This window comes from Tachysurus fulvidraco, chromosome 9, assembly GCF_022655615.1.
Source record: "Tachysurus fulvidraco isolate hzauxx_2018 chromosome 9, HZAU_PFXX_2.0, whole genome shotgun sequence".
NCBI lineage: Eukaryota > Metazoa > Chordata > Actinopteri > Siluriformes > Bagridae > Tachysurus > Tachysurus fulvidraco.
The window spans coordinates 5,195,057-5,213,855 of record NC_062526.1 but is presented as its reverse complement, the minus strand read 5'-3'; the positions used below and the strand labels follow the sequence as shown (position 1 = coordinate 5,213,855).

At 39.3% G+C, this 18,799-nt stretch overlaps 2 protein-coding genes across 5 annotated transcripts; one reads left to right on the top strand and one right to left on the bottom strand.

Annotated features, from left to right (window-relative positions):
- Positions 1-1,961: 1,961 nt before the first annotated feature.
- noxa1 (NADPH oxidase activator 1) lies at positions 1,962-12,526 on the bottom strand. Of its 3 annotated transcripts, none has more exons than XM_047819119.1 (16): positions 12,064-12,526; positions 11,497-11,678; positions 11,319-11,401; positions 10,888-10,996; positions 8,901-9,032; positions 8,704-8,811; positions 8,550-8,609; positions 7,773-7,810; positions 5,708-5,846; positions 5,524-5,592; positions 5,121-5,199; positions 4,712-4,794; positions 3,329-3,471; positions 3,103-3,208; positions 2,631-2,754; positions 1,962-2,428 (listed from the first exon to the last, which is right to left on the bottom strand). In XM_047819119.1, the coding sequence occupies exons 2-16, from the start codon at positions 11,668-11,670 to the stop codon at positions 2,301-2,303; spliced, it is 1,575 nt and encodes a 524-aa protein (XP_047675075.1). In that variant the 5' UTR covers positions 11,671-11,678; positions 12,064-12,526; the 3' UTR covers positions 1,962-2,300. The 3 variants fall into 3 exon arrangements, with proteins under 3 accessions (XP_047675075.1, XP_027018504.1, XP_027018502.1); XM_027162703.2 differs by having other exon boundaries at positions 3,329-3,474; positions 12,064-12,523; XM_027162701.2 differs by having other exon boundaries at positions 3,329-3,474; positions 11,950-12,076.
- A 1,386-nt stretch (positions 12,527-13,912) lies between these two features.
- Positions 13,913-18,794, top strand: dpp7 (dipeptidyl-peptidase 7). Of its 2 annotated transcripts, none has more exons than XM_027162820.2 (13): positions 13,913-14,073; positions 14,274-14,412; positions 14,491-14,630; positions 15,076-15,239; positions 15,722-15,857; positions 15,940-16,021; positions 16,128-16,294; positions 16,990-17,050; positions 17,127-17,245; positions 17,341-17,497; positions 18,019-18,083; positions 18,171-18,241; positions 18,349-18,794. In XM_027162820.2, exons 1-13 carry the CDS (start codon positions 14,017-14,019, stop codon positions 18,449-18,451), a joined length of 1,461 nt encoding a protein of 486 aa, XP_027018621.1. In that variant the 5' UTR covers positions 13,913-14,016; the 3' UTR covers positions 18,452-18,794. The 2 variants fall into 2 exon arrangements, with proteins under 2 accessions (XP_027018621.1, XP_027018620.2); XM_027162819.2 differs by having other exon boundaries at positions 13,918-14,091.
- Positions 18,795-18,799: the final 5 nt, after the last annotated feature.

Sequence of the window (18,799 nt, the reverse complement as noted above, 5' to 3'; positions counted from 1 at the left end):
TTTGGTTCCAATGTTTTCCTGTTGATTTTCTGTAATTATTTAGTCTTTTCACAAAAAAGTAGATAAGTATACTGAGTTTTGGTGTAGCTGAGATCCAAAGGCACAACATGGTACTGTAAGTTTGACACCAAGAACAAGAAGTTTTGCTTGTGGTAGAACATTTAAACATTGCGTTCAAGATTATAGATGTTCATTAATTATGTGACATTAATTAGATAATAATACTGAAAAATATACATCAGGTTACATGTTTGAGATGAACGTCATAGAAATATTAGCAAAAAAATTGCCCATACTCGCAAATCTTAGACTTTTGTTTATTTTTCCAGTGTTTTCATGTTGTGCATTTATTTTCTTGTTTCAGGAAACTAAAATCTTGGAAAATGATCTGTTCAACTTACTGGCATAATGCATAGTTCACTGACGAAGATTCAAACTCGTGAAAACTCCATTATGGTACAGCTAAAAGTAGTTCCCTGATTTGGCTTTAATCTGAGTGAGGAAAAAATATATCTATTTAAATGAAACGAAGCTATAGATTATATTTAAAAAAGCTGAAAATGGAAAGTACTGAAGAAATGTCTGGAATATTTATTTTTATAATATTATTTTTTAATTAGTAAGATTAATTAGTAATAAGACATCACACTGTAATGGTCTCTAAAGCAGAGATCAGCTGCTGGTCAAAATCTGTATTAATAAATAAGGCATAAATAAGGACTGTCTATGTGTCCAAAGTAAGCCCAGATAAGTTGAATTTATTTACATTTTTTATCTATCTGTCTTTTTTCAAGTGTAGAATGAAAATTCAACATGTTATGCACAACACTATGTACAATTAGTGACTATTTTACTATTTTGCACCATTGCTCCGTTCACCAAGTGTCTTGAGACGTCAGTTAACAATTTTAGCCGTATAATACTTCTGACTGTTAGAGCTGAAGTCTGTTTTGATGTTTACATTTTTATTTGATACTCCTAATTGCCCTCCTTCAGGAATTCTCACCGACTTCTCCTCTTACTGCACTTGTTAGTTTTGCTTATGATATTTTCTACCAAACTTAGTTGAAGTAAAACACAAGAAAACTATTTATTTAGCTTTGCCAAGCAAACAGTACGCCCTCGTGATAATGAACGTGATATTTATTTTACCACGAGTTTCACATTAGATGTGAGCATGAGGCACAATTATTAAATCATGCCCCTGAGGGAATTCTGACTAATCCCACTGGTTTCTGAAATTTTCTAACCAGTCCCACCTTCTCATGACAAAATTCTAACCAGTCCCTCCTTCTTGTGACAAAATTCTAACCAGTCCCTCCTTCTTGTGACAAAATTCTAACCAGTCCCTCCTTCTTGTGACAAAATTCTAACCAGTCCCTCCTTCTTGTGACAAAATTCTAACCAGTCCCTCCTTCTTGTGACAAAATTCTAACCAGTCCCTCCTTCTTGTGACAAAATTCTAAACAGTCCCTCCTTCTTGTGACAAAATTCTAACCAGTCCCTCCTTCTCCAGACAAAAATTCTAAACAGTCCCAACTCCACATGATGAAATTCTAAACAGTCCCACTTTCTCGGGACACAATTCTAACCAGTCCTACCTTCTCCAGACAAAATTCCAACCAGTCCTACCTTCTCATGAAGAGATTCTATTCAGTCCCACGCTCTCACGACAAAATTCTAACCAGTCCCATCTGGTCACGAAGAAATTCTAACTAATCCCACCTTCTCCCAAAATGAATTCAGATTAGTCCTGCCTTCATTAAGAAGGCTTGTTAGTGTGAATGGCCTGGCTTGACATCAGATCTGTCACATGAAAGTGAATATGATTTTCTATTATGTATTCTCTTGGTCCTGTGGGATGCCAGTCATGAGTCATACCTCTACACACCCTACTGCTGTCACTATGGGAGTGTCAATGTTGTGTTCTGCTTGGACATGAAGCACAAAAGACAACCTGAGCATCTGACAATCCAGTTTATTTGAAGTTACATTCATCCATATGCCCCAGCTATGAAAACTGTACAATACGTTACTGATAATTACGAATGACAGAAAGATGTAACATTAATGGAGCAAAATACAGTAAGTGATCATGTAACATAGCTCATACTATCATAAATGAAGGTCAATTTCCAAACAGCATACACCAATAAACATGCAAACCCTCGCAACTGCAGGTGAAATGTCATATAATCAATATGATTAGAATTTGTTCAATACATTACTGCAGGTCTGTTGATGTTTTTAATACAAAATCACACCCATAATCAACCTTAATCTATATTCACTCACTACTTTTACTTAACATTTACTTCTGGTGTTGCTTCACTGACTATAACTTTCTCTGTAGAGTCTCTGTAGGCAAAACATCTGGGAAAAATGCCAATAGTTCCAGCTGTGTGTCCTTCTAGCCATTCTTCATTCACTGCAATAAGGAATAAAGGAAGAACTGCTTTAGACCCAAGACACTGTACAGTAGGTGACTGTGGATGAGAGGAAAAGTAATGGTGTGTGTGTGTGTGTGTGTGTGTGTGTGTGTGTGTGTGTGTGTGTGTGTGTGTGTGTGTGTGTGTGTGTGTGTGTGTGTGTGTGTGTGTGTGTGTGTGTGTGTGTGTGTGTGTGTGTACCTTCACTAAGGATGTCAATGGTGTCCCCCTCACTGAACTCCAGGTCTTCAGGTCCCTGTGCCGTATAATCATACAGTGCCACCATGTGGTAGAGAATTGTCCTGTTGGCCAGAGGATCTTCAGCCTGTAAGTGGACAAACACAAAGTTTATAATTTGTGTATATTTTTTGTTTATTTGTTTTATAATCACACTCTCTGGTGTCATCCATTTGAGGATGGGTTCGATTTTCAGTTAGGTTCCTCTTAAGGCTTCTTCCTCAAATCATCTCAGTGAGGTTTAGTGACCCAATTCCATTTAAGTTGTATCATTTCCCTGAATTCTGTATATATAGAAAACTGCTTTGTGATACGTCCATTGGTAAAATCATTATATCAATAAAATGAAATTGAACATGACTGAAAGGAAGGAAAGTCAGTGTGTCCCAAAACCCGTAGCAGATGATGTGAGCTTTGTGATGGAGTAATAGACTACCTGACACCACAGAGTGGCTCGACCAGCTTCTGCTACCTCACCCAGGCTCCTCACACCTCCGTCCTCCTCGAGAGGAGTCAGGACAGTGGAGCCATGCTGCTTATATCTGTAAGAGAAGATACAGGGGACAAACTGAAAACCTTTTTTTTTTTCTTTTTTCTCCCAGCCATGAGCGGCCTTGATTTCAAACTACAGCTGTGGAAAAAAAGCAGGTCGGCACAATCACCTCAGACGAATGAGTTCAGCAGGCTGTCCTAGTTTCTGAGCGATTCTTTCCTGCAGCTCTCTGTATGGTGTCTCTATTGGCACACTCAGAGCAATGGTGTAAGTATAGTGCACCTTAACTACGACCGAGTCGGCTCCCGTCATCTGCTAGAAGCACCAGAAATGTGACATGATTAATAAAGAAATCGATAAAATTTTTAGATTTTAAAGGAGCAGTATGTCACTTTTAGAGCGTTTGGCGCTTGAGAGATAAATTGCAGTGCTGCTGAGAACCATCATCAAGATTTATATAGGCTTTGTCATTTTACTTCAAGGAGAAAAGGTGCGAAATCGATACCCTGTTATATGACAAGGGACAGAACAAATTTGTGGGTCAGAAAAAAAATATCTAATTCTAAACAGAAGCCTAGAATGAAGACGATGGCCAGATTCATTAGTAATATTCTAATTCAGACACTTTATCAATGGTATCTATAGATTTATGTATTTAGCAGTATCTAGAAACGTAATGTAAACCTAACTGCACTTTCAATGTACAATTTTTTTGCCTCAGTGGATATTCAGATACAGTTGACTGGATGATCAGACAATATTAAGCAGTATAATGCAGCCACCCTGTGGCTCTGGTCTCAAATAGACTAGTTCATATTTTTATCTGCCATCCATCCCCTCCCCTGGGTTTCTGCTCTGACTGAATGAGGTCAAAGTGCTATCCAAAATACACCACTGCGTGCCTCAAACTCATTTCCTCTCCCCCTTAACAAACATGACATGACAGACAAATGGCATTTATGAACATTGCAGATTCTATGTAAAGAAACGGTGAATCCCAGATTTTGATTGCAACACTAGACATGCCATTGTAGTGTTACAGGTTGAAATAAGAACAGATTTCCTCTGAGGAAACCATTTTTAGTTATAATGTGAATAAATATCCCTGGCTCTCTATCCTATCTCTAAATCAATGGTTCTTCCAATTTTCATAATAAGGGCCAATTTTAACTGTAAAATTTATTCCATGGACCATAAATAACTGTTATTTAAATGTATACATTAAACATGTTCTCATAGACAGAATACTTACAGAATATTTATTTTATATTTATTTATATCCTTATTTTCAGTCCCATAGTTTTCTCATAGATAGAATACTGTACATTAGAACCAGGCGTACATTATTTATAGGATTTGAGTTATTGTTATTTGAATTAACTTATGCAACTGTAATGACAAGTCAAATAGATTCATAAACATAAAAACTTGATGTAAAAAATGAACCCAGAATTACATATATATGTTGGTTTTCTTATATTAGTTACTGACTTTTCGGAAACCCTGTAAAAGATCTAACATTCTTGTTCTTTTAGCTTAATCACAGTCTTACCTGGACATTAGGGCTCAGGGCTGTACTGCTGTCATCTGTAGAAGATGCGGTTTGTGTGCTGCTGGTGTACAAAGATGGCAATTCTACATCCAGGGGTAAATCAGAGGCAAACTGGTTATAAATATTCAGCATATCTTGTATACTATTATAATAGACAGGTTAAGTAACAGGTCATTAAGGAATTTCACGTAACACTGATTTCTCACATGTACAAACTTATAGCACTTCCTCAAGGCTACTAACCAAATACCAGTATGTTATGAGATCATTACAGCAGCTGATAAGGAAAGTAACGTATACACAATGCATGTACACGGTATAAAGCATGTGTATATGTGTGACTGTTATACCTGCCATTGTTTCCTCATTGACTTGTTTGGGAAAAGCTGCTGATAAACTTTGATTGTACCTGGAATAGGAGGGCCGGTAACCTGTGGGCGTGTGGGGGGTTTCATGCTGGGCGGGTGAGGAATCCCACTAGCTTTGCTCTATAAAAGGCACAGAAAATAGATTTATGCTCCACATGGCTATGAAACCCTCTCTGTTTCACCTTTCATTCCTGAGGACACAATGATTCTTCTCTTCAATTTAGAGAAACTCAACTTCGGATAAAGCAACCTTTGTTCAAAGCTTGGAATTAAAAACTATGAAGTTAAACCGTAATCTAATACTAAAATGTCTGGGTAAAAAAGTTGAATTTCTAAGCAAAAAAAAAAATGCAGGATAAAAAAAAAATTACTTTTGGATGAAATAACAGAGCATGAATAAAAGTGTCATTTGTGTTGCTGGACTGGGATGAAGTGTGTTCTTACCTCCATCTTTTTCTTATCTTTTGTCTTTTTCTTCACTGTTTCGAGAAGGAAGTTTGGCAGCAAGCCTCTCTGAAACACGAGACAGTCAGACACAAAGAGAGGCATAAAACGCATCAGTGAGTCATAGAGAGATTCACAATTCACTGGAATGTAGTAAAAAATAAATCCATAAAAAATCTCTCACCTGGCCGTCAAATATGACTGTGACAAATCCGTCCTTGTCCTCTTCACTGAACACGTACACGTAAGCGCCGGCCGGCACAGTGAGCTCAGTTGCATTACGCCCAAAATATGCCTTCTTCACATACATGTAGCGTGAGTCCCTGTATGGAGAAATATCTGTTACTGGATATGTATTACCGGATGTGAGTTACGTGTTACTGGATATGTGTTATCGGATATGCGTTACATGCGTTACCGGATATGTGTTACATGTGTTACTGGATATGTGTTACCGGGCATGCGTTACATGTACTATCGGATATGCAGTACATGTGTTACCGGATATGCAGTACATGTGTTACCGGGCATGCGTTACATGTACTATCGGATATGCAGTACATGTGTTACCGGATATGCAGTACGTGTTACCGGATATGCATTACATGTGTTACCGGACATGCGTTACATGTGTTACCGGACATGCGTTACATTGTTACCCGACAGATGTTACATGCATTATTGGATATGCGTTACATGTGTTACCGGATATGCGTTACATGTGTTACCGGATATGCGTTACATGTGTTACCGGACATGCGTTACATTGTTACCCGACAGATGTTACATGCATTATTGGATATGCGTTACATGTGTTACCGGATATGCGTTACATGTGTTACCGGATATGCGTTACATGTGTTACCGGACATGCGTTACATTGTTACCCGACAGATGTTACATGCATTATTGGATATGCGTTACATGTGTTACCGGATATGCGTTACATGTGTTACCGGATATGCGTTACATGTGTTACCGGATATGCGTTACATTGTTACCCGACAGATTTTACATGCATTATCGGATATGCGTTACATGTGTTACCGGACATGCGTTACATGTGTTACCGGACATGCGTTACATTGTTACCCGACATATATTACATGCATTATCGGATATGCGTTACATGTGTTACCGGATATGCGTAACGTGTTAACGGACATGCATTACATTGTTACCCGAAATATGTTACATGCATTATCGGATATGCATTACATGTGTTACCGGATATGATACATGTGTTATAGGACGTGATATGTGTTAGACATGAGCCAGATGGTATATGTGTTACATGTGTTACCATATATGTGTTACCAGATATGTGTTACTTGTGTTACCGGATATGTGTTACTGGATATGCATTACATGTGTTACCAGATATGCATTACGTGTTATCGGACATGTTACATGTGTTACTGGACATGTGTTACTGGATATGTGTTACATGTATCACCGGATATGTTTCACATGTGTTACATGTGTTAACGAGACATGTATCAGATACATGTTAGCAGATATGTGTTAACGCATGTGTTATTGGGTGAGTTACTGGATATGTGTTACATGTGCTACCAGATATGTGTTATGTGTGTTACCAGATATGTGTTACCAGATATGTGTTACGTGTATTACCAGATATGTGTTACATGTATTACCAGATATGTGTTACATGTATTACCAGATATGTGTTACATGTATTACCAGATATGTGTTACCAGATATGTGTTACATGTATTACCAGATATGTGTTATGTGTGTTACCATATATGTGTTACCAGATATGTGTTACATGTATTACAATATATGTGTTACATGTATTACCAGATATGTGTTACATGTATTACAATATATGTGTTGCCAGATATGTGTTACATGTATTACCAGATATGCATTACGTGTTACCAAACATGTTTACTTGATATGTGTTACCAGATATGCGTTACATGTATTAATGGATATGTTACCAGATATGCGTTACATGTATAAATGTATATGTTACCAGATATGCGTTACATGTATTAGTGAATATGTTATGTGTGTTAACGGATATGTGTTACGTGTTAATGGATATTTTGTTACCAGATATTTATTGCTGCATGTGTTACTGTAAAAAAGCAAATAAAAATGCCCATGTTTATTGTCATAGTATTTTGAGACCAGTCGAAATGGATATAAACCCAATAGGTCGGTGCATGTTTGAGATCAGAAAAAGTAGTTCAGATTCTCATTTTGATGAGCATACTTACTGGCCTTCTTCAACCTGTGGCTCATAATATCCAGGTTTCTGGAAAGAATTAATAGTAACAGGACAGTATTAGTATGCAAAGACATATACATCAGTGTGACTCTAATCACTGCCTTTTCTAGGTAATTTATTAGCATCAGAAAAAAATATTATAAACACTAGAAGCTATTCTAGTGTCTATTCTAAGCTAGAATGGAGCAGTAAAAGGACTCTTGGGTGCAATGCATTGTTAATAATCATGTTATTTAAAGCCACACACAGTCAGTGAAATTTTATGTGAAATCTAAAGATTCTTTAAAGGTTAAAACTGCACAGTAACAACACAAACAGGCTTGTTTTTATCCCCTCAAATCAAATTTTGTTTATCTCTTTTTTCCAGAGGCCAAAAATAAATGTGTGCCTGGTTTGTTGTGCCCATGTTCAGCATCGATTGTCTTTTTAATGTCACTTTCCACAGTTGTGATTAATGACTGATATAAAAACAGTTACTCTGGGCTTTAAATATTTAACCAACAGCAGGGAACACCAGTGTACTAGTAAAAAGGATTAATTTGTCAGGAATGTTTGGTGTCATGAACACTTCTGATCTGTAATAGCAGCAACAGAAGAAAAGGCAGATGATGTTCTAGCTCAGCATTACTAATCAAAAGGTTATAAGTTTAGATCTCCTAGATCTCCGCACTGCCACCAAGCTCCTCTTAACACCGGAACAAAACCTAAAACCTAAAATAAACCCAATGTTCATTAAACTGCAGACATATAATTCATCAAACTGTACCTGCAGCCTGAGAGGTTCAAAACCACCAAAGTCATCATTTGGAATATTAGAAATGATGACCTAGAAGAAGATAACACCAAATGTACAATTACTGGCTAATTAAGATCTCTCAAAGAAACTTAAATTGAACAAACTTAGAATTAAGGAAATGTACCTCGGCTTTGCCCAGGAAATCTCTGGGCTTAAGTTCCTCTACATACTGCTTCCTGGGGCGGAAAACCACTCCCTCTGGGACCAGAAGAGGCGCAATCAGCTCCCTCATCTAACACACACAACAGAGTAGAGCAGGTGATTTTTGGGTCTTACAGACTTTTAAACCCTACAACGTTGTGTAATGTAACACGTACTTACTGCTACTTTCTGCATGGCTGAATCAACTTGACCTCCTTTTCCTCCTCCTTCCTGTAAAGCAGCTTGCAGGATCTCTGTAGCTTTATTCCACTGGTTTTGTCTACAGTGTACGGCTGCTGCATTATAGAGAACCTGTCAGAAAACACACACACACACACACACACACACACACACACACACACACACACACACACACACACACACACACACACACACAGACACACACAAATACAGACGCTTGAGCACTGCTGTATAATTATCTCTCTGTAATAGTACAAGGTGCAGCTTGTCACGTCTCCTGTAAACACAATCTGTGTGTAAAGATGACATCATCAGCGTTATTTCCACCAGGCAGATTTGTGTGTACAAAAATTCCATTCCTTCACAAACCAGGAAGAAGGATATACACCACAAATCCACAGTATCAGCACTGCTGTCCTGATAATGAACAAAAGAATCCAGTTCTAATGAAAGATAAACACATGAGGATATTTTTCCTCTCTGAAGTCATTCCAACTGTTTGGGCTCAGCAAAGAATGAGGAATGTCTGATATGTCTAATCTTCTCCTGCACTGGATCCAACATTGCATACGAAAGAGGAGAACTTTGCTGACAAGTCAAACCTTGACCTTGAGCAAATTCCTCACACATTTAGAGCAATGATAAAAAAAGACAGATCTATTAAACGAGTCACTTACAGTTAGCTCAAGAATTATTAACACGGTTCCTGAAAATTACCATTAATGACTAACACAAGAAATTTGATGTAAAAGTGTGAAATCTTGAGTATAAGAGGATAACAATGCTCTTTTGAAATGTTTGAAACCCTTTAAAAATTACAGGACAATATGTGAAATAAAACGTGACCTAGGGTTAGGGTTCATTCATTCATTCATTATATTCCAGTGATATCTGATCCATCATGTTTTGCCTGTATTTGCATCATCTCTTTTTTACATTACACATTTTTTTTCTCAACAAGTTGTTTTCGGTGGTCCAAATCCACTGTGAAAAAATATTGGCACCCCAATACATACTGTATAGGATGAGGCTTTTCCTGGAAAGAATAATATGGCACATTTTTCTTGCAATGTCCAAAAATATGGGGCACTTTTAAAAGATATCAAGTCTGAATTAATCTTAAAGTTGTGCTTTTAGATGTATTGACATCTTTGAAAAAAATATATTTTTTAAATACACCAAATGTTTGGGAAATCTTTTGAACAATTGCCTAGGTCGTGGGGGGTTTCCGCTCACCTTTGGGAAAACCAAAGAGCTAAAGCAAAAATCACAAAAATCAACTATAAGACATGATAGAAACTTTTCCTGAGCACATACAAACTGTTGCACTATTGGAAATACAATTAGAACTGTATGGTTGTGTTAAGACAAAATAGTATTCAGTACTTGTTGGCTAATAAAGTCCTAACTGTGAGCAATCAAGAAAGGAGGATTTCATACAGAAAAAAAAGATTTCCTCAAACCTACAATAAAAAATGTGGCTGTTCGACAACTATCCTTTGTTTCCTGTTTGTTTACTGTATATATAGATATACGGTGCAATAAATTCTACTAAGTACCACCATAATTTAACCCCAAACCTGTTTACCTCAAACAGGAGGTTCAGCCTTGCCTAGAAATGGACCTTTTAACAAGATAATGATGAACACAGAAATGTTTGATTAAATTTCCCAACAAACTCCAGAAAAGACTGTAAATGTTAAAGAACTGGGAATGTTTAAAGCTTTGATGTCAAAAACATCAGACTCAAAACATTCGTAGTTCACGGCAATGCTTCAGGCTATGAAACCGTACTCGAGCTGTTCGGCAAATAACCCCATGAGGACACAGACATCCCACACGAGTCATATACATCTGCCTCAATATATACCTTGGGATTGACTGATTGCTCCCACTGAACTATCATTGCCCCAGAATAAAATAAAAGTCAAATTTACAATAAATACAAAACTACAGGAGTTATAACCTGCCAGCTGTAGAGTCTATAACGCAGTCCCAGCTGTTTGTAGTCAATGACAGCATTGGCTCTCATGTGCTTCTGTGCCCAAATACAGTCTCCTAGGGCCTCCTCCAGTCTGTGTGTGTGTGTGTGTGTGTGTGTGTGTGTGTGTGTGTGTGTGTGTGTGTGTGTGTGTGTGTGTGTGTGTGAGAGAGAGAGAGAGAGAGAGAGAGAGAGAGAGAGAGAGAGAGAGAGAGAGAGAGACAGAGACAGAGACAGAAAGAGATTAATAACAGGGTAAAAAGTGATAATGCTGAATATGCTACATTTATACTTTATGATAAGATAAAATAAAGCTTCAAACAGCAGGAACATGTGCAAGCTCATCATGGCCAAAATCTCACTCTTCACATGTCATGTAAGTAACCATTCATGCCGGTTTTTTATGCTATTCTTACCTTCCTGCCATCATGTGCACTGCAGCTCTTTGAAAAAAGCCAACAGCAAGCCTCTCATCTTTGGCAATCACCTGATCCAGAGCCTGAAACATCAGTGACAGTTAATCAGTTACAATACAGTCACACTACAAAAGAACAGTTTCCTTCTTGTCTTCATGTGTGTTTTTATGAGTCTCACTTTAATCGCTTCCTCCAGCTGGCCCAAAGCGAGATGGACAGACGCATTGACAAACAGGGTACGAGACGTGGGCTCAGAGATCTGTATGAGCTTGGCGAGGGCACCGTCCCAGTCTCGGTTGTCCACGGCACGCACAGCCTCATCCCATAACTGGATCAGCTCAGTGTACAGCATGACTGTGTCTGAAAGAAAGGATCTCTGCTCAGAAAGATATTATGCTCCAATATACATCCTGTACTCGAAATAAAATTCCAAAATCAATTTGGCTTGAGTAGATGAAGAAAGAATAACAGGAAGTGATTGTTTCTCTAGACCTGACTTCATTTATGTACTAATGTTATCTAACACAATCTGTTCACAAACGTGCCTCGACATACAAGTTGTGTGGGAAAAAGAAACAACAATAACAACAACAAAAACCCTATCCTATTCATTTGTAAATAAGTTTCTCACCAGAAGATAACAGCGAGGACAGAGAAAAGGAAGGTTGAGAAACTCTTCGCTTGAAGAAGGAGATCCAGAGTGGGGAAGAGTTACAGAGCAGGTCATTTATGTTGTCTCACCTACCTGTTTCTCCCGCCCACACATCTCTGGAAAGCAGGAAACTCTGCCTGTGACATTTCCGTGTGTGTGTGTGTGTGTGTGTGTGTGTGTGTGTGTGTGTGTGTGTGTGTGTGTGACTGACAGAGCAAACAGTAAGAATGCAGTTGTTAAATAGTTAAGCTAATTCAGGAAAACTGGTTATTCGAACAATAAAGACTCTCAACTCTCAAGAGAGTGTGTTTGCTGACATGCTTGGGTTAAGGAATTAAAAGCCTGCTCTTGTTTGAATAGTAAGGATTAAACATGTTTGTAGAGTTTTGCTCTCTGAGGATTTCATTGTTCAACTCTGTACTTATCTGTAACTCTGTCACTCATTCATTCAATACAAACCTAGAAATATTTCACTATCTTTGTGCATAAAATTTCACTAAAAAGAATATTTTTTTAGATGTCTAATGTACAAACGTCTATCTATTTTTTAAAAAATGAGATAAAAGAGAACATTTTATTGAATTAAAATATATTGTTGTTAATAATGAAAAATACATTTTATTCGTTTGTTTACATTTATATATATTTTTTAACAATGATCTAAAAATATATTTTGTAATTATATATAACCTAATTGATATGGTTCATAATTAATGTTTTATTTAATGTTTGCAGTAACTTTTACTGAATTGTTTTATGATCCTACGAGGCTGGTATATCATCAGATGAATACAAAAGAAAGCAAGTGAGATGAAAGAAAACAAATCGTATGACTAGAATGTTGTGATTTAGTTGCAGAGCACGACGTGTCCAGCAGATGGCGATAGTGCTTCACATAAACATTTTCAGGAAGACAATTTTATAATGTGGGAAAAGTGAGCGAGAGGAGAGAGAGAGAGAGAGAGAGAGAGAGAGAGAGAGAGAGAGTGAGAGAGACTGTGAGAGAGACAGACAGAGAGAGAGAGAAAGAGAGTGTGTGTGTGAGAGAGAGAGAGAGAGAGAGAGAGAGAGAGAGAGATAGAGAGAGAGAGAGAGAGAGAGAGAGAGAATGTGTGTGAGAGAGAGAGGGGGGGAGTGAGTCTGTGAGAGTGTGAGAGAGACAGACAGAAAGAGAGTCTGAGAGAGAGACAGACAGAGAGAGAGTATGTGTGTGTGTGTGTGTGTGTGTGTAAGAGAGAGAGAGAGAGAATGTGTGTGTGAGAGAGTGGGGGGAGAGAGGGTGTGGAGATAGGGGGGGAGTGTGTGGGTGTGTGAGAGAGACAGACAGAACGAGTGTGTGTGTGTGTGTGGTGAAAGAGAGAGGGGGGGGGAGAGAGGGGAGAGAGAGTCTGTGAGAGTGTGAGAGAGACAGACAGAAAGAGAGTCTGAGAGAGAGAGACAGACAGAAAGAGAGTCTGAGAGAGAGACAGACAGAGAGAGAGTATGTGTGTGTGTGTGAGAGAGAGAGTGTGTGAGGGAGTCTGTGAGAGTGTGAGAGAGACAGACAGAAAGAGAGTCTGAGAGAGAGAGAGAGAGACAGACAGAGAGAGAGTATGTGTGTGTGTGTGAGAGAGAGAGAGAGAGAGAGACAGACAGAGAGAGAGTATGTGTGTGTGTGTGTGTGTGTGAGAGAGAGAGAGAGAGAGAGAGAGAGAGAGAGAGACAGACAGAGAGAGAGAGAGTGTGTGTGTGAGAGAGAGAGAGAGAGAGAGACAGACAGAGAGAGAGAGTGTGTGTGTGTGAGAGAGAGAGAGAGAGACAGACAGAGAGAGAGAGAGTGTGTGTGTGTGTGTGTGTGAGAGAGAGAGAGAGAGAGAGAGAGAGAGAGAGAGAGAGAGAGAGCGAGCGAGCGAGCTACATACACTGATGAATCGGAACACGGAACAAACAGCGTGACACTAAAATCACGTGACACTAAAATCCCATCACATGATCTGTGTACTTTAAAGCGGCGGTGTTTATACTGTTTATACTGGACTTTTACTCGGCTGTGTATCTTTTCTCACAATGGCGACCCGGTGGATATTTTGCTGTTGTCTTCTCCCTTTTCTTTGTGCACAGCAGGTTTGTGCGGTATCTACGGTAAATGTTCTGCCTGACTTTATACCTGAATGTCACCTCAGTCTGGTCCCCAGTTTGTGTGACCTGATGTGTGGTTCTGCAAACAGCCTTAGTTTTCATCTTACATGAGAAAGTTGAGTTGGATCTGAAATGTAAAAGAGTTAAACTGATGCTTTCCTTCTTTGTCAATGTTTCTGTGTTAGAGCTGGAAGCAGAGCAGAAGAACACAGAGTTTCGAGGCTGAACCTCAGTTTCAGGAGAAGTTCTTCACACAGATTTTGGACCACTTCAATTACAACAGCTGGGGCAATGGGACATACTCTGAGCGTTACCTGATTACAGGTGTGAAAACTTTTATCACTTCTATTATGACACACTGGAATATTTTTGTTTAACTCTGAGGTTTCTTCTTTTATGTAGATGAGTATTGGAGGAAAGGATATGGCCCTATTTTCTTCTACACTGGGAATGAAGGGGACGTGTGGGACTTTGCCCTGAACTCTGGCTTTATCGTGGAGCTTGCAGCTAAACAGGAGGCTCTGCTCATATTCGCTGAGCATGTGAGACAGAAAATTGTGATACTGTGACTGTTTTCATATGGCAGCCTTTAAATCCATGCATTAATAGACAGGAACCATCACATGACCACCAATGACCATGTGATGGTCCACTTAGATGCATGAGACCTTGTGCTTAGAGACAGATGGATTTTTGTGCATGTATATGTATAAGGGGTGTGTGGTAGCCTAGTGGTTAAGGTGTTGGACTGCTAATCAGAAGGTTAAGAGTTCTATCCCAGGTTCACGCAGCTACCACTGTTGGGCCCCTGAGCAAGGCCCTTAACCCTCAGTTGCTCATTTGTATACAATAAATGAGATAATGTAAGCCTCTCTGGTTAAGGGTGGCTGCCAAAATGCTGGAAATGTAAAATGTAAATCTTTATGAACACATTGATCATCTGATTGTCTTCTGTTATAAAAGTATCTCAATTTTATTCTAATGTAGAGATATTATGGGAAATCTCTGCCCTTTGGCCAAGAGTCGTTCAAGGTTGAAAACGTCGGGCTCCTGACGGTGGAGCAGGCTTTGGCAGACTACGCCATCATGATCACACAGCTAAAGGAGGAACTGGGAGCTGACAAATGCCCTGTCATTGTTTTTGGTGGGAGGTAAGTCACATTTCACAGAAACACAGCTGACGTTGTTCAGTTCAGAGTTCATTTATAACCAAATTTTTTTTTTCTTACTTGAGAAAGAAATACTGTTCACACCGGTTGCGAGCTAGAACCTCGTCGTCTGTACGAGCTCTGAATCGGACAAAAATTGCTCGCATGACCATTTATAGGGAATTCAGACCAATATGTAAGAGAATGAGGTCAATTTACAGTTGAGTACAAAAGTTTGTGCCCCCTTCAATGGTGTAAAGTGACAATTTTTTAAAACTATAATAAAATTCTCAGAACTCATTAAAAGAATCTGTATAATTCCTTGGTTTCATTCTTCCTTTTCTTTCTGCACTACCAATTTTCATGCTTATGTTTTGGTCGAATTTTTCTCAACTTCCATTGTTTCTATATTGGCTTTTGTATGCCTACTAAATACGACTGAAACTAACCCTTTTATCCGATGTTAATTTCCCCCTCTGCTCTAGTTATGGGGGCATGTTGAGTGTGTACATGAGAATACGCTACCCTAACATTGTAGCTGGGGCTTTAGCTGCCAGCGCTCCTATCTTATCTACAGCAGGACTGGGTGACTCCAGGCAGTTCTTCCGTGATGTTACAGCTGTAAGTAAACATTTGTACACGTGTTTGCTCAAACATTTTGCATTGTGTTTTACTTCCAGCTTTCATTTATAACTCTGTGCAGGATTTTGAGAATTATAAACCATCTTGTAAGGATGCAGTGAAAGCTGCTTTCCAGGAACTTCAGGCTTTGGCCCAACAAAAAGGTCATTATCTGCAAATGGTCAGGATATTTCATGATGAAACATGATCATTTGGTTAAGCCTGTTTATTATAAACAAGATCCTTTATTTTTTTTTGTTCCTTCTCTAGAATACAGTCGTATTCAGTCTGCTTTTTTACTGTGCAAGACTCCGTCCTCGGACAAAGACATTCACCAGCTGAACGGTTTCCTGCGCAATGCCTTCACCTACCTGGCCATGCTAGACTACCCGTATGAAACCAGCTTTATGTCAAAAATGCCTGCTTTTCCTGTTAAGGTACAACATTCTCACTGTTTCCTAAAACGGTTTCTCAATTATTCAGAGAGATCCTGCTTTCCCAGGCTAATAATACACTCTGGGGTATTAAAAACAGCACAGCATGACAGTTTCCCCCTCTCTGCCTCGCAGACATGATTCTGCTCTAAACTAAAAGAGAAACTAAAGATAACTATGTAAAGAAACCTAAGAATAAAACTGTACATTCATTCATTTGGAGTGGAAATGATTTGGAAGTCGTGTAAGGCTTGTAATGTGGAGGAATGATGGCATGCTTTGTAACGTGATGACATACAAAGGCAAGTTAAAGCCTCTACGGGATTCCTAAGTGGTAATTAATGAGCGTGTGAAAGGCGTTAAGCTTTTAATTAGTCATTTGCGAACACATGACGTGAACACGCTCATTGTTGTGCGTGTGGTAGACTAGTGGTTAAGGTGTCGGGCTACCAATCGGAAGGTTGTCAGTTCGATCCCAGCTTCATCAAATTACTGCCACTGTTGGGCCCCTGAGCAAGGCCCTTAACCCTCAATTGCTCATTTGTATTAAAAAAAAATAGATAATGTAAGTCTCTCTGGATAAGGGCATCTGCCAAATGCTGTAAATGTAAACGTTATCCGGATTCGAGTGCTATGTGCTTAGGGTTCAGTTACTCTGGATTTGGACGTGAGCGAGTTTGTTTGTGTCTGTGCTGTAGGTGGCGTGTGAGATGATGCTGAATGAAAGTGATGTGCTGTCTGCGCTTCGAGACACCGTGGGTGAGGAAGCTGTGCTTTACAATGGGTTCAGTCTGATTTACATGTCAGTAACTGATGCCTTTGTACATCTTTTCAGGTATTATGTATAACTCTACAGGGAAGCAGAGCTGCTTTGATCTTTACTCGCTGTATGTGGAGTGCGCAGATCCGACAGGTTGTGGCCTCGGCTTTAACAGCTACGCCTGGGACTATCAGGTGCATGAGGATTGTTTGTTCACGCCAGGTCATTTATTTCATTAGGGTTTAGGTCCATGAACTATGGCACCAACCGTGTTGTTTGTCCCAATCAGGCATGCACGGAGATCGAGATGTGCTTCGAGAGCGACAACGTGACGGACATGTTTCCCCCCATGCCCTTTACACAGAGCATGAGAGAGGTGTACTGCGCTAAGCGATGGGGGGTGCTGCCACGGCCAGGCTGGCTCAAAACCCAGTACTGGGCTGATGGTGAGTAAACACACACACATTACATTTTATATATTTAACACACACTATGGGGGGAAATGTAGGGAGAGAGAGGGTACATGACTGTGTAAGTTACAATATGCTGAGTTTAATATAAGTAAATAGGCACAGTAATAATCAAATTGGACAACAATCACTCTTTAGAACAGTGGTGAGCTGAAAAGCATCTCAGCAACATTCACTAAATTCCAGGGGTTTCGTTACCATGACGTAAAGTGGGCGTGTTTCCGGAGGTCTTGGAAAAATGCCCTCTTTCCAAAAAAAGAGCATACTTACGAATGACAAAAGTCATACAGGTAGATTTCTTTTAGAAAACAAACAACTAAAAACTACAGTTAAGGTTAGATTATCAAATAGGCCACGCCTACCCGATGACGCAATATGTTACGCTGTTCTGAAATCCCTGGAAATAAATGAATCCCCATGTCAGCATGCCTTCTTCAGCTTGTTACAGGTGTTCATGTTAAAGTGACTAGTGAGTAATTTTGCCCCGTTCTTTCTAGCTCTTTCTACAGCCAGCAACATCATCTTCTCCAACGGTGATCTGGACCCATGGGCTAACGGAGGGGTAAGAGCCGAGACACCACACACACACGCGCGCACACACCTTCAGGCGATCACTGATTTATTTATTTATTTATTTATTTTCTTGCAGGTCAGAAAGTCACTTAGTGATTCTTTAATCGCCATCAACATAGCAGATGGAGCACATCATCTGGATTTAAGGTAAAATCCTTTAATCTTCACTCTTGTCATCTGATGCTTTTCGAGCACACACACACCTACACTTATCTGCGTTTACGGTGTAACGTGACGGTCGTGTTGTGCCGCAGGGCCTCTGACGAACGCGATCCTGCGTCAGTGACGAAGGCGCGGCAGCAGGAGGACATCATCATCGCTCAGTGGGTGAAAGCTGCGAGAGAAAAAATGCTTTGAAAATCTTTCCAGATGATGTTTGTACATTTTAAAAGCTGCACATTTATAGGAATCAAATCATTTCACAACCTTCAGCACACAAAATGGTTGGTATTTTCACGTTAAATTTTTTTTTCTGGCCCTGAAATTATCTCCCCAGACAGGGCAGTTGCACAGTTTTGTCCTTGGCCCTGAAAAAAAAACCCTCTGAGGCAGATATACATGGAACAAGTCAGATAAAAAGGAACGGCTTATGTCATTGCAATGAATTTTGAAATTCAGTTTTACTTTATTGTAATTATTATGGAATGTTTTTAGTACAAGTGTTTAAGTGCAATTAAAATCGTTTTTTCCACAAACTCCATTCAT